Source organism: Dysidea avara, chromosome 5 (genome assembly GCF_963678975.1).
Source record: "Dysidea avara chromosome 5, odDysAvar1.4, whole genome shotgun sequence".
Classification (NCBI taxonomy): Eukaryota; Metazoa; Porifera; class Demospongiae; order Dictyoceratida; family Dysideidae; genus Dysidea; species Dysidea avara.
The window spans coordinates 34,171,558-34,188,574 of NC_089276.1; the positions used below are offsets into that span (position 1 = coordinate 34,171,558).

Sequence of the window (17,017 nt, forward strand, 5' to 3'; positions counted from 1 at the left end):
GGTCTTAATCCATGAAGGAACGATTGTAGTTCGGTGAGAAACGCTTAGAGCTGGAGTTAATTTGGTTGCTAGCGACGTTGTTAGGCACGCATTCAATCAATACCATGTTCAACTAATGACATCATTAATTATACAAAGAAAAACTGGCAAACTCAGGAGTGATGTGTCATAACTTCACGATGGGTATATGAGAGTAGGATACTCTCCTCAGTATATATTATTATGAACTCTTGCTACTATATAATTAGTGGGTGAAACTTTAGTAGACAGCAACAAAAATGTAATACCTTATCTCATTAGAATTTTTGGCAGGCTCCAATGAACCTTGAATATATAATACAATGTTGAATTCAACACAATAGTGAGTGTTTTGTGTGATCCCTTTGATGTGGCCACACTGCTACATTATTGAACAACCATGTATACTACTTATGTGAAAAGTTTCATCCTTTTATGAAAAAGTGCACGATTTTTGCATTGTGCCACTATACTAGATGGCTTATCAGAAAAGATACTCAGTTCTTATCAAACAGTACGGTAGTACTGTTTAAGTAGGGATTCCCCAAAAATGATGTGCCACCTAAATTGCTGCCTTTAGAAATCATCCTAGAGGCATCTTACACCACAAAAATCACCTTTATGGAATAATATTAGTCCATCTAACATGAACTACAGCATTAAAAACTTACCGGTGACCGGATATAGAATTTTTTTAAATCTCCAAACTTGTAATTTTGTCTCATTCACTGACTGACTGACTGACTAACCATAGTTGCAAACCTAGACCCAAACGAAGCAGCACACGGTCAACTTTTTACGTCACAACAACAAACTCGCTGGTGGGATGTGCCTTTTGGGCTTCCAACGAGTGTACGCTCTGTGTGCCTTGTCTTTCCTTTTATCTTCAATCAGGTTGGTTGTCTTCTTCAAGCATCAAAACCATACCGAGGCATTAATTTTTCGTATCAACACTTTTCTGTAGACACCACAAAATTATTTCAAAAAGGGCTTATGTTGCTGAAAGAGTGGGGTGCTTATAATTTTAAGTGTTGCACATGAAACATAAGGCTGCTGAGTTGTCACTTCGACTTTTGCCAATGCCTGGACTGCAACCAACAAAGAGATTTGTTACTTAATAGATGGACTGATACTTGATGGCTTGTTCCTCTGAACACACTAACTCAGCCACTCAGTGCTGAACGGCAAGATCAGCGAGTGATTGGATAGTACTTGAGTAGAAATTGTATTACTTCATCCTGTTAGTTGAGACTAAGCTCCAGGCAACTGAAAGGGCCTGTTCATTTGAACAACTTCCGGCCCGGGTGGACCATCGTACTGAGACAGGTCATAGATCTGAGTGTCACTGCTACCACGATCAAAGGTAAGCTATGCATACTACTACAGGTCTATGTGCTTCCAAATTTGGCACAGTACGTACTTTGATAAGCTGTACAGGAACTTAATAGCTAGCTCACAAGTTACACTGTAACTAACTGTGCCACAACAAAAAACCAAACAAACTAGTGTTTTAAAACAATAAATACTTTAGGTTTAAAGAAGAAAATCCATCCCTCCTGGAGGAGACTGAGTGTGGCCCTGACTAGACATTGGGTGACCTGCAGTTCGAATCCTGGGGTTGGAGGGATTTTTTTCCTTATATTGGCCCCTTTTCTGTTACACCTTTTCAACTATAAGTCACTAAGTCTAAGTCCTTGCAATTAGGTTAGGTAATCCTAAGGCTGCAGCACATGTTGCTGTCAGACCTTCAGTGCTGGTCACTGTAAAGCGCTAATAACAATAGCAATAAAAATTGTTAATTTAAAAATATATTAGGGATCTATGCAACAAAAAGTAGTGAAACAAGAGATGAATGATGGTATTACAGCATAGCTTGATGGGAAAGTCCCTACTTTGGCACATTAGCTATAATTTGCTCAATGCCAAAGTAGGGACTTTCCCACCGAGCTATGCTGTAATACCATTGTTCATCTCTTGCTTCACTGCTTTTTATTGCATAGATCCCTACTTCATTTTTAAATTAAAAATACTAGTAGTCTATTATATACGGGACAAGATTAAACATTATAACAATTTATTTTAGGTGAAGACAGGACCAAGTTTGGTTGAATAAAATGCCTCAACCTGACCTGGACAGGTCAAATTTATCAACCTAAAGTGTTTCAACTTTGGCAATATTTATTACCCTAACCAAAATTATAGCCCAGCCACTTTACATTAGACACTGAGCATGCGTATTTGTTTTTCCTTTCTTTTTTATTTCCTTGGCTTAATTGTATTACTGTAAGTACTGATCCTAATAGACTTGTTCACTTACACAACAGTCAACAGAGTTAGGGATAAGGTTCGGGTTCAGGTTTAGTGGTGCTTAGTTACCTTATCCCCAAAACATACAATTTTATTGTGTAATGCTTTCCGGCTAATTTAAAGGAGGCTAGGTGGTGGATGAAAGTGGTGAAATAGTTCTATGATTATTTGTAGTGCATTACAAGCTCATGCACACAAGTGCCATAAATCACTTACCGTACAGTATGTACGTACTCCACAGTCATGTATTATATCATTTTTGTCCATTCTTTCAATTAGTCAAAGATGGGTCAATGCCATAACAAAGGACTACAACAATTTGGTGCACCAGAGAAGGGTATGTGTGTGCATGGTCAGTATTACATCATGTATACTATGTGTATCATACAGTACGATAATATAGGATCATGAAGATTTGGGTTTTTCTGGCCAAAAATCACCCTAAACCCAGCTTCACAATACCATCCTGATGTATTGACAGTATTGGTTAGGTATATAACCAAGCCCAAAAGTGCCTTCAGTACTACCCTAAATGCTTCCAATAAATTGCAACAAATTTCTAAAAAGTTGTTCACTATACTAACTGACTAACTGCCTGCCTGCCTGATGCCTTCAGACAAGCATAACTTGATAACAGCTTTACAGCTATTATTTTCACTGTTCGACTTTGCTTCAGCCTGACAAGTGCCTTTTGGCACACTGCAGTACATACAATGCACACATCATGGACTTACCTTTGTCCTCATTTGCGTACCATTTCTTTTGCTGACAGTCCGAGGTGTCAATTTGCGGTAGCTTGATGGCTTCCCTATGTTTTTAAATGGGAATTGTCCATATTTTCATGGTCAATGCATGGATTGATTGCAGAGACACTTCTCCTACTGTTCTTTGTTTGTAACGCTATGAAACAGGCTGAACATAACTGAAAGTGAAGTATAATGGCCACTTCACTTTCGAGTCAGTAATTGATAGTGTGCACTCCAGTACCTCCTATCTCTAGATGCATTATGCGAGGGCTCATCAGAAGCACTATAACTACGCAAAGTGTAACATGATACCATCAAGAGTTCAAAAAGTGATATGAAGTTTTATGGAAGTGATAAATTTTGGAAAGGATTTACAGTCATTCTAACGTTACAAAAAAGTAAACAAACAAGTATAAGGAAAAATTAATTTTAAGTTTGATTAGGAATCATAAAAAAAGAGTGTAGAGAAACAAGGGGTGTTGCCTACACCTGCAGATATGCTAGTGGACATTTAATCCATTCATGGGTATAGTGATTAAATGTCTACTAGTATATTTGCAGGTGTAGGCGACCTCCCTTGTTTCCCTCTACTTTTATCTATGATAACTAATCAAACTTAAAATTCTTAAATTTTCCTTTATATACTTATACTGCGTTTACACTTAGTAACAGCCCGTTCACACTATCCCGGGTTAGCCAGAGTGTTTTCAACTCGGGTTATTGAACTCGGGTTGGCACTTGTTCACACTACTGCATCTGACACGAGCTCGATAGTGCGAGCGCCGAATAATAATTAGCTAAGAGAAGTGCATGAGCTTTTGATTATTTAGGCGCTTAATAAAAAGACACTAGATTTGTAGCAAGGAAGTATAGAACCAGCTGAAATAAGCCGTACAATGTTAGAGACACCATGTTTAAGCTAGTGGATGCTCCTTTCTCCAGGATTATTAACACGTCGTTCGAGCGTAATTGTCACAAAGTCTACTAGAACTACGGTACGTCATAGCCATTCAGTTTGAAGAACAGTTTTAGAACATAGAATATACTTGCTGTGTGGCCAACAGAAACAAGTTATATTGTTAACCTGACTTGGCCAGCTCGGAATGCGTTCAGACTGTATGCTATCCTGAGTCAACTCAGGGCCAACCCGTGCCAGCCCACCTCTCCTTGTCGTGCCATGCTGGACCCAGTTCGGCACGGTTTGATTGATTCACACTCCAGTTTGTTTCAAGCCGTACCGTGCTCTACCGGGTTAGAGGGTAGTGTGAACGGGGTGTTAGCGTGGTTTTGCAACTAGGTTTATGAAACTGTGACATCCCATTTATGGGCACATGTTTAGATCACTATAATGAAGCATGCTAGCCTGGAAATGGCGTAAAATAGGGCTCTGTTAATGGGTGGTTGGGAAGAAAGGCAGTGGCGAATTAGCATGGTTGTGCTCTAGGGATGGTTAATAGCTTATACCAGCCATTAATACCCTTATTACAATGTGGTCGATACCCATAAGTAATCGTGTACTCTTCCTACTATGAAGTGTTGAATTGTTCTGTTCAATATAGTGTTTCTTTTATCCATTTAAGCTTTATTTTGATACAATATCTAGTGGACACATTCAATATAGAAAACCGAACCGAGTCATGCTGGCATGGCAGTTTTATACGGGTTGGCCCGGTTTGGTTCGGCTCGGTTTGGTGGGTGTTTATACTGTAGTGAAAACCAAAATGAGTTGTGCCGAACCAAGCTAGTGCACGATATGAAGCAAGTGTAAACGCAGTATTATATATTCTTTGTTTTAAAGTGTTAATAATTTACTGTTGTATTGTTTTGTTGTTGTGTGCATGCAGCAAAGTGTTGTGTTTGTTTATTAATTACTTTAGTGAAGCCTTTGAGCTTAATGCAGCGTTAGTTTCCTGTCTTATAATTTGCAAATGTAGGGACCACCACTCCACTGCTAAAAGATCTCTATGAACATATCACTCCACAATATGCAACAGACTGGAAAGTGTTAGGAACACTACTAGGTCTACCCAATGAAGACCTGAAGATCATACAACATGACAACTATCACAAAGCAGTTCCCTGTTGTAATGCCATGTTGGAGAAGTGGCTTGAAGTGGACAACACTGCCACTTGGAATAAGCTACTAAGTGTCATCCAGTCACCTGCTGTGTCCAGCAGTCAACATTGTGAGAAAGGTAACCATATAGCTACAGTACCTCTTGAGTATTTATTGCAATTCTGGGTTGAAACCGGATAAAATGCTGGTCTGGATGACCCATGCACTGACCCAGATGTGACCCAAATTAAGTAAAAATCAAGGAATATACGTCAAGGGCTGTTTTTGTGGCTTTCCGCTAGCTTATTATGTAAAAGGGTAGTTATAGGGTCTGTAAGAACAAAATCTTAGTTTTTAAATTGATAGTTGATTAGTTAACATTGTTTCATGACAGTAAAACAAAATTCCTGTACCTTTATGCATAGCTATAGACTTCAATACACCTTTACTTTCCCAATAAGTAGGCTTAACTACGAAAAAAGCTAAACTGCTGTGAGTGCTAGATTGTGACATGTGCAAGTGCTATTAATGATCAATACTGGTTACTGGGCATGGCTCAACATAAGCCTAAAGGCTTCATGTATATTACACAGACTGCAACACACATTAGTGTGGCTCTACACTGTCTACAGACATGAAGCCACACCCAGACTTATGATAGGTGGAGTTGGTTCATGAAAGAAGCCAGGAAGACTATATATGACATGTGCATACTTTTTCTCATTGTCAAGCTAATTTTACTTCACATGTGATCCAATCCGAGTCAGATATTAGTGGTTAAAATCTGAATGACCTAACCTGGTTTCAATCCTGCATGGTCCTATGTCCTTAGATATAATCATTGCATTGTGTTATTACATATTATAGCTACTAAACATGAATTGTCTGATGACAAGGTTACTGTCACTAACAAAGGTACAGTGTATGGTGTACTCCACATCAGCTGCTACACCTTGTTGTTTATCCTGTAGGAACTGAGGCTGTCTCAATATTATCCGGCAGGGTGGCAATTATCAATGTACAGACTCGGTATAATAGGGCTGATGAGGATACATGGCCACCAGACAAACCATATCATTTTACATCACTTCTAATGGTCCATCATGAGGGACAACACAGCATGGACCAAACTGTGGAATTTGCCAAAATATTACAAGAAAGTAAGATTACTTCATTAGCTACTAAAGATAGCACTCACACACACAATCCTGAGTTACATGGTGATGCGTTAGATACTCAGAAAGTTACCAAAGAGATAATGGATATTTTGGTCCCGCTAGAAAAAAATGATGAGCCACAATTTATAATGATTGATGGTGCAGCTGGCATTGGCAAATCTGTGTTGTTACGTGAAATAGCTTTTATGTGGGGTAAGCAATACATCTTAAAAGGCTTCAAGTTAGTCCTACTGCTCTGCCTGCGTGATCCCAATGTTCAACAAGCCACATCGGTTAACCATCTCCTGCAACTATTTTGTGAAGGAGATGAGAGGGCAACAGAAATTACCAATCCATGCAGCGATTACCTTTTTAAAACTGGTGGAAAAGAAGTGGTGGTCCTTTTTGATGGTTATGATGAACTTCCAGTACAATTGCAAGCAAACAGCTTGGTTGCTAAAATTCTTAACCGTCGAGTGTTACCTAATTGTGGCTTGATTGTATCATCTCGTCCACATGCTTCGGTGACCCTACGAAAGCAAGCCACCATCACAGTAGAAATATTGGGTTTCACTGAGGATGAACAACGTCATTATATTGAACACTCTTTGAAGGGACAACCTCAATGTATTGAAAAGCTAATTCACTATTTGGAAGATCACCCAATAATCAGTGACTTATGTCTGGTACCTTTCAATATAGTAATCTTACTATTCTTGTATAAAATGGGTATTCCCCTTCCCAGTGATACTAGCAAGTTATACCATCACTTCATTTGTCTTACCATCTGTCGACATCTTGCCAAATCTGGCCACACTCTTGAAAACAACACCATCACTGATTTAGACCACCTGCCAGAGCCATGCAGTAAAATAGTTAAACAACTTTCCAAGTTAGCATTACAAGCACTTAATAACAACCAGCTAGTGTTTACCTATGATGACATCAAAGTGACATGTCCTGATGTCATAGCAACTCCAGAGGCAATTAATGGTTATGGGCTGTTACATGCTGCACAACATTTTGGCCTTACTGGGAAGACAATAACATTTAATTTCATCCATCTTACCATCCAGGAATATCTTGCAGCTCACTACATCATCACTTATCTTTCACCAGATGAAGAGCTTTGTTTACTTCAAAATAAATTCTGGAGTGATGTTCATGCTAATATGTTCACCATCTATGTTGCACGTACTAAGGGACAGAGATCTGCTTTCAAACATTTCTTACGTGGTGGGAATGATAAAATCATCATTGCTGAAGAATTTCTTAAAGATCAATTAAAATGTCTTCACCTCTTTCGCTGTTTTCATGAAGCTTCTGACAGGAGAATGTGTGAAACCATTGAAAACTCAGTGGTTTTTAACAGAAGAATAATCAACCTTGACAAAATCAAACTGTCAACTGGTGACATTGAGTGCTTGTGCCTTTTCCTCACCTCCTCTACCCACAAACAGTGGGTGGAGGTTAGCTTACATGATTGCTATATCCAAGATCATGGCCTGCATATTATTCACAAATACCTCAATGATAGTGGCATTGCTATCACCTCATTGTGGTTGAACCATAATGGCCTCACCCAAGCCTCCTCTTCTTTCATCAGCAATATTGTCCTCAATTGTAGAGTAGAGACGATGATGATCAGTGGTAACCCTACTATTGGTGATAATGAAGAGCTGTACACCATGTTGTCCCATCCTTCGTCTGTAGTAGACTCCTTGCATATGAACAGTGCTTCGTTATCTTCTGCTGCTTGCAAAGCATTATTTGCTGCTGTCAAAGATGCTTCCAAATTGCAACATCTTTTCATTTCTAGGAATAACATCACTGATGATGTGGCTGATGACATAGCGAATGCTCTAGCTGTCAACAATTCTTTACAAAGATTAGATATGTACAGTAATCCCATCACTGGGGAAGGTATGCAAGTAATACTACAAGCGTTAAAAGGTAGCAAAAGCTTGATGAAACTAAAATTTCCTAGCTGCCTTCCAGCAAGTAAAGAGAAAGTTATATTGTTAAAAAACGAAATCAATAATGTGAGATCAAAACAAGGCATCACACAACACTTGGATGTTATCTTTCACTAGCAAATTTGTGTATACGTAATATTTTTGTACATTATTTCATATATGCGTATACTTATTATACATTTTACATAGCTTATTGAATTTTGTTTAATGTAATGTTAGTAGCACATTATACTTGTGACCAGATTTTACAAATCGCACATCAGGAAAAATCAAATTAACACCACCAATGGATTACACTATTATACTACTAGTTTTGACCTTCACTACTACTCAAACTACTCGAGGCAGGTTTTATCATGTCTTTTCTGGGTAGTGTGGAGCTCGACTGGCGGTTTCAGGCCTAGTGAAGGGTCTGGCTTGGGAAGAATCAGTACTGGTGGATGGACTGATTATGTTGGCCAAATTCTTTTTGTTGATTTTGCTTCATATCAGCCACTAAGAAGCCAGCACATACAGCCCTGTAATCTCGTGTCTGGGCTTCAGTCATGGTCTGCTTCCAGTTTGAAGTCTATCTCAGCCACTAAGAAGCCAGCACAGCCTGTGTCTGGATTTTAATCATGGTCTGCCTCCATTTTGAAGTCTACTGATCTCTTGCCCACCCTGCCACCCCCTTCCTTTTGTGAGAGGAAACTCTACAAGCAGTTACAAGTACAGGAAATGGTCTAAATCGATGCTTCTCTTTAAATTTCATATGCGTGTTAGTTATCCTTAGCAAGTTATGCTGACTTGAATTCTTTAAAACCGTTGATTTGGAATGTTGTGCCAACCATAGAGCAGTAAAGGATCTATTTCCCAACATTCAGTCACATTTTGATTAACTGTATACATTTTCTAATTTATTTTACTGTGTTAATTGAACTCACAGATAATCCTAGAAACAACAGATTATTATGCACAATTGATTATTAGCTAGGTAAATTGGTACATCAACTACATCATGCAACTATATTGGTTGGGATAGTAGTTTCTGCAATTTGATTGTTGAAGGTAGTAAATGAGTTGAAGTAGGACATAATAATTAGTTCTGATGGGAGGAATGGTGGAGTTTCTAGGACTATACATTTTCACAATACTTAATGAGGGATGTTAAAGTTATTGGAGGCGTTGACAGTCCCATGAATTATCATGCATATCTGAAAAGCTATTGTTCTTCATTATTTATGCATTGACTGGTCAGCTAGGGTTGTTTAGCATACAGTGTAGTGAGAAAAGTTATTCATGACAAGACAAGATGCACATTCACTCCATTGTATCTTTTCTTGGTGATTTATGATAAATTTTATCTCATCTGGTACTCAAGGTGTGGGGACCACACCATAGCTGCAAATTCTAAAATGAGTTTTAATTGCTAGAGATGCATCTATAACAGGCTGCAGCCGGCCTATAATATTAGATTAGACAGCAGTTAAATGCTGTATTGAAATTCATTTGCTTGTTAGGCATATGTTATAGCCTTATTCTTCATTTATGTATTCTTTCCAATTGTCATATATAGCTGGATATTCATGAGTTAATTTAATTCCCTGTATAAGTATTTGCCATTGGCAGGTGTACTTTGTTGTATATGCTCGAGATAGATCTGATAATAATGGTGGATAATTTCAAATTTTCTTGTAACCATAAATTAATTGTATCTCAAAAAATTATACAAATAATTATACTTTACACATAATAAATGCCATGCAAGGTCCTTGCATCACCAGTGTATATAGAAAGGGGGCTGGTACCTCCTTAATTGTGATGTATTATATTAAGACCAAATATTTCCTTGATGCCTGCATGGTTCACCAGTAGGCATGCAGAAGTTTAAGCAGCAAGCCTCTACAGGAAATTATTGTTTAGCAGAATATTGCATGATGGCTATTAGCTTAGAAGCAATTTTACTCAAACATTGTATCAAAAAAGAAAAGTGAAGTTAGATTGGTACAGTACCTTGAGGTGGTGGTGGCTGTGTAAGTCAGTAAATATAAGATACACGAACAAAGGACAATCATGCAAGAAAGTACCGAGTTGAATGAAAATAACAAGGCAACCATTTAAGACATATATCGATGATGTGGGATGCATATGAGTGAAATCACACTGCTGGTGTGGACCACCATTGCAATTATTGACAGCAGTGAGCAGATCTAGAGTACTGGAGGCAGCTAAATGCCAGTAGTAAATGGTCAAAACTCATATGAGAAAAATGATAGCTGACTAGGATGAATTATTGCTAAGAGCCTATGTATTCCAAGTCTTACAGGAGCATTCAGAATTAGGCCAATGAAACTTGATTACCAGTTTCTCGCTCAATTCTTTTTGAAAAGGGATGTGGGTGGGCAGGAGGTTATTATTCATTATTTCACAGTCATGTTTTAAATACATACAAACCACTAATGCATGTACATACATATTACTTGTCTTTTGTTTTTCTCCGCTTATCCGCTTTATTATATAGGTTGATGTACTTCTGCACATGAACTGCAAATGGCCTGGGATAACTACACCTTTCTTTTCCTCTACAATCAAGTCATCTGTAGTAGCACAATAGATGCTTCAAAATTTGCTGAAAAATAAAGTTTTTAATGGCATCTCCACACCTGTGGCCTTTTGTACTACTACTATAGGTGACTTGATTGTAAAGGAAATTTTACTACTACATTAGACAGGTTGCCTGTAAGATCAAAATCTTCTAATAAAGCACCACAGGCATACACAACATCTTCCAATATACAGTCCAGTTGAGTATGCTCAGAAAGTGTTATAACACAGTAAAAACAAACTAGTGAACGTCACTACTAATGTCTGCCACAATACTCACTATTTTTGTGTAGTAACGTTCACTACTAATTTTGTAGTGAATGACACTACATTGACCACCAAGTAGTGACGTTCACTGCAAAAAGTAGTGACGTTCACTACAAAAAGTAGTGAACGTCACTACTTAAAGGTAGTGAGTATTGTGGCAGAGCAATTCACTACTAAATTTTTACAGTGTAATTTTCATTTAGAAAACAAAAGAAGCCAATATTACAAGAAACTTTTCCTTAAAATTAGTACCATCAGCTTCCTGAATGGTGAAAGAAAAACTATCAGTATACGTCACCTGATGTATATCAGAGTTATGCGTAGCAATGCTAGATAACATACACTCGCAATGCTGTTATTATAGAGATGCAATAACATAACATAATAAACATTGTTGGAGTACCTTCTGGTTCTATGTACCTGTACTTTGTACATCCTTGGATGGCCAGAGTATCCATGGATTCCACAAATACATCTACAGTACTTTGACAGGGCAGTGGCGGATCTAGGATTTTTAAAAGGGGGTTTCTGAAAGTTGGTATAGCTGAATATGGCATCTGGCGACATTTCTCTGGAAATTTTTGAGATTTTAGAGGTTCTGAGATCAGATTTTAGGCTATTTTTAGTTAGCAATAACAATAAATCCAATGCTTTAAACTAGTACAAGGCAAATATGGTGACAAGCTGTAGCTTTGATTGCTCTATTAGAGTAGTTACTTGACTGGTCTATTACTGAGGGTTTAATAGCTATAAGGGTGTCATTAAGTGCAATTGCATGCATGCTACTGAAATACAGTGGTATATAGTTGTTTGCTATATATGACAAATTGTCAGTACAACAATGTTTATGTATTTAGACTGCCACTGAGCTAAATTTAAAAGGGGGTTTCTGTCGAAACCCCAGAAACCCATCTAGATCCGCCACTGCAGGGGTTACCCTCTGGTTCTATGAATGAGTGACATCTTACAATAGTACAATATTAAAATGATCGAAGACCGAAAATTATCCTACACAATCATTAATTAGCCAATCAATAGAGTATACAAGGAACATATTAAGACCAAAATCTTGCACGCTTCCATGGCACGTGATCGTGAGTTGCATCAGGATCTCGCTAGGTCGATCATGTTTCTTTCAACACAGGTTGATGCTCTAAAAGAGTTACTGGAACTTGCATGCCACTGACCAGAATTCTTGACAGCTTTCCTTGTAGATAGGTAAAAGCCAATTATTAAATCAACAGGAAATTCAAATTCAAAAGCAAAATAAACTGGTATAATCCCTGAAGCAACTCTGTCATCCTTCATCATTTCTCCTGTAACTGCCATATGATAGTTACTGATTCTATTTCATCAAAATTCCTTCCAACTACGTATCAGGATGACAGGATCACTGTGTTTCTTTACCAGCTCTTTGCCTTCATCTTGGGTCTAAAATTCACAACATGTAGCAAGAATTAATAGTAGTATAGTAAAGGTCAAAATTGCCTTTGAAAGCAAGCAAAATTTGTTTATCAATTGACCTCAAGGCTACTATACCTTGGCTTGAGCAGGCTTCAAATTAGTTAGGATGTACTTTAATTATAAACAGTACACAGTTAGCTCTACAAGTTAAAAATACTTATGAAACATATAGTTACACATTAGTAAAGATTACATTGCTATGCATTATGTATATACCATAAACATAATTTTTAACCAGAGGTGGTTCTAGAAAATGTGCTGACTGCATGGTTTCTAACACAAAGGCAGAAACTCCCATCTTGTGCGAGGGACATTTTAATTACAGCTGTTTTAGCTAAATATGAATAAAATCATCCTAACAAATCATATCATACCACTCTAAGCCTATACAGAAAGATTTGATGCATTTTTAACAGGGGCAGTTTTAGGGGGGTTTCTGGGGTTTCCAGAAGGGTTGGGTTTACTTCAGTACAGCTGTCCAGCCCTTAGGCAACTAGTATTATACTAATTCTTCCTTAACTACAACTATAAACTCATAGGACATAACACATGAATCATATCACATGACCAATTCCCATCTGCTAAGTGATACTTTCCCTATTCTTGCAGTACAACTCAAAGATCACAAGTTATTTTTGAGAGCATAAGATAGAGATACTCTAATAAAACAGTCATATATTCTAATAAAACATTCGGTTGAAACATTAAACAAGATGCTAGTTCCGCAATTTAATTTACTTTTAGGATGCAATTTATCCAAACCTGTCTGCAAGTTAGTAGAGTGGCATAGCACCACAAAGTGGGCATTTCGTGCACTTTGTGATACAATTATGAAACTTTCCACACAGATTGTGCTCCTCGTGATGTATGTTTTTTTGATATAGAGCCATCACAGATTCAACCTTTGGTGACCTTTAGAACCATTTTTTCACTGAAAATTAATCATTTTTGTCTTTATCTCCCTGAGGCATTATTTTACACTGTTAAAACATGGTATCAAATTAAAGGTGTTGATCTAAGAACTATATTGACTTTTATTTGAAGTTTGCATCTCATTCTACTACAAAGTTATGATCATTTTTGTAAGTCATGAAATTCTTTGCCCTTGGGGTGTAAATTACTAATGAGCAAGTAGTTCATAGAATTTCATAGTTAATATAAGTGATCATAACTTTGGAATGCAATCACCTATACACTTCAAATAAAAGCGAAGTAGTTTGTCTTTAATTTGAAGCTGTGCCAAATGATGCCTCAGGAAGATAAAGACAAAAACAATGAAACTTCAATACAAAAATGGCTGTAAAGGTCACCAAAGGTCAAATATGCGATGGCTCTATATCCAAAAAATCAGTCATGTCACAAGGAGTACATGGAAAGTTTCATAATTGTATCAAAAATTGCACAACTATCGCACTATGCCGCTCTACTAAGTAGATATGTGACCGGATTTCACATAACAAGGCTTCCACACACACAAAATCAAACTTATACGGTTTTACCAGAAATGGATTGCTGGCCTAATACACTATCATATTCCACACTGTGCTTCCTTCAGGACTGGCAAGTCTGGTTTCTGTGGCAGCTTTCTTCCGACCCTGTCAAAGCCACGAGTGGGAGATTGGTGCCATTGAATGGCCATGGCTTTGTGATAATGGTGTGTAGTGAGCGGGGACTTCACAGAGAGCTCGCCAATAGTGTTCTCAGTCAATTTGGAGTGATTTGAGGGCTATGGAGAGCCATGGAGAGCCCAAACTTGGCCTCTGGATTCCAATCGTCTTCTTGCTTCATTTTATACCCCTATATTAACGGGGACTTCACAGAGAGCTCGCCAATAGTGTTCTCAGTCAATTTGGAGTGATTTGAGGGCCATGCATGGAGAGCCATGGAGGGCCCAAACTTGGCCTCTGGATTCCAATCGTCACTGGGCTTCTTGCTTCATTTTATACCCCTATGTTAAGCCCACCCACCGCCCCCCACCCTCCCACCCTATTACTACCGCCCTTCACCCTCCCACCCTATTACTACCGCCCCCCACCCTCCCACCCTATTACTACCGCCCCCCGCCCTATTACTACCGCCCCCCACCCTCCCACCCTATTACTACCGCCCCCCGCCCTATTACTACCGCCCCCCACCCTATTACTACCGCCCCCCACCCTCCCACCCTATTACTACCGCCCCCCGGGCCATCCTCCCACCCTATTACTACCACCTGTGATATTATTACCCGCTCGAGAAAAGCTGCCCAAAACAGGGCTAATTTTGGGCATCAGAAATGTATACACCCACTCAGTGATAGCTAGTAAATAGATGTATACTTGGTGCAAATTTTGTTTGCACAGCTGTAGGCACTGGGAAGTTATTACACAATGATTACTTAAAATCACCATATCTCCTAACGAAGCTTTGTGCGTCGAAGCCGGGTTTTGTCAAATTCAGTCACATAGCTATGTATCTTTACAAATTTATGTGTGTGCCGCTTCAAAGGCCTTCATTTATTGATAGCTACTTGTACAGTACTTAATGACCAGTCATGAGGAATACTGTCTTCATCTCCCCATGCACGGTACTGAAATTGTTCTCAGATTCAATCTCAAAGCATTCAACTTTTAAAAATTTTCCTGTAGGACATGCATAGCTATATGGCCTAATATTGTGATTTGCACACTAAGGTGCCATTAATGATTCTTAGATACCTCCTGACTGTTAAACGCCTCATATGGCTTTGCCCCTCCCCCAACTTAGAGTACTTTTCTGTTAGGGTACTGTACCTTGCCCCTATTAATTCTTTTAACTGACATAGCAGTAAACCTTCCAAAGTTATACAGAGTAAACAGAAGAGGATATAGAAGGTGATGGTAACAGTGATAATGAAGGAGAAATGCTATAAGTAGCTATGGAGATTGATAAATGGAATCATGACTATAAATACTTGAATCTAATTGTAAAGATTCAGTAGACCAATCTATCATAGCTAACTACATAACTATTGGTGAAAACATGACATACTAAATGCTAGTGAGTATCAGTAGATCAGAAACTCTGTAAAACAGTAGGCTTTAAACAGCAAGCTTTAAAAATAAAACCTTGTCAGCATCTGGGCCCAGACCCCTGCATCTATGTCCTACTACCACTGAAAACCCCCTTCTAAAAATCCTATATCCACCCCTGTTTACAAACTTACATAAGTCACAACAGTTTAATCAATATTTATTTTTAGAAGCACTTAACATGTTCAAATGCTTGGGAGAAGCTATTTTGTGCTGGAGAGAAGCAGTTTACATAATTTGATCACTAGAAGTTACTAACTTTTTAGTATTACACTTTGTTTTAACTTAAATTTGGCTTACTGTTTTATACATTTTTTGGCTGACTGGTTTTCCATCTATAGAGGAAATTCCCATCTATTCTGGAGAAGGAAATTTGACAACCAGTGCTATCAAGTCAGCACAAACTTCACGTTCGTGTTACTTATAAAGAAATTAAGGAGCAACCTTAAGCATGCTTCAGTTTTTCCAGCTTTTTATGATTGCGCCAGAAACAGTGGCTTGAAAAGCTGCGCCAATCTTATAGCTATAACTTATAACGAAATAATGGAAATGGACCGAGGCCGAAATGGACCGCCCGCACTGCATGCGAATATGCCTGAGTCCAGGACGGGAAACAGAGAATTTATTTGGAGTGGCCCTTGCATGGGAGTGACCTAAGTTCAGTGGAAATCAGTCGCTAGCTCGGTCGCTAGCCGACGCCAAGTTTCTCAGTTCCTCGACAAGTCATTGCCACTGCCGGGCCTGAGTGCTCTTATCATCTTGACTTGAGGTCTAATTCAAACTCAGGATAGCAGCCGGCTGAGTTTTGCGGTGGAAAGACTTCACGAATTTGACACTGACCCGCTTAAATTTGGCCGGCGCCAGTGGGCAGGAACAGTAAAAAAAGTGGTATTTCCTGTGTTCAGTATTAAGGACTGTATTGTACCTTTCATTTTGTGAATGTGAGTCACTTAGCTACCGTGGCCATGTGCAAAAGTATCATTCTAAGGATCGATACTTTGAAAAGCAACAATCATTTGGACTCAATGATCCCACTATTTAATGATGGATCAATAAGAATCCTCACTTCTGTTTCTGATATAGTATTGTAAATTCACAGAAACAATGAGCATGTGAGGATCGAGCTTGGTAATTACATCAAGTATAACTATAGCTACCTTAAATTAATCACTTATCCCTACATGTGATCGCTCTTTGGATGACTAATTAAAATCACAATTTCTTGTTGAAACCTGTTGAAAATCAAGATTCCGTTGCTGAGAAAAAAATTGCCAAGTATACTTTATGAAGTTTGACCTCATTATGGATGGACTACACTATAATAAATTGGTTTTAGTAAAGAGGGCCTAGCCATGCAGGAATCTTTTTTTCCCTGGCCAACAACCTGCATACA

The 17,017-nt window shown here is 38.4% G+C and overlaps 1 protein-coding gene across 1 annotated transcript in view; it reads left to right on the forward strand.

The window, feature by feature from the left end:
• The first annotated feature begins 2,059 nt into the window (after window positions 1-2,059).
• LOC136255217 (NACHT, LRR and PYD domains-containing protein 14-like) overlaps window positions 2,060-17,017 on the forward strand; it is a 44,481-nt gene continuing 29,523 nt past the window's right edge. Inside the window, exons 1-3 of the mRNA XM_066047942.1 lie at window positions 2,060-2,662; window positions 5,006-5,266; window positions 5,995-6,042. Of these exons, the coding sequence (XP_065904014.1) occupies window positions 2,611-2,662; window positions 5,006-5,266; window positions 5,995-6,042 (361 nt within the window). The 5' untranslated portion in view covers window positions 2,060-2,610. The remainder of the gene's footprint in view (window positions 2,663-5,005; window positions 5,267-5,994; window positions 6,043-17,017) is intronic.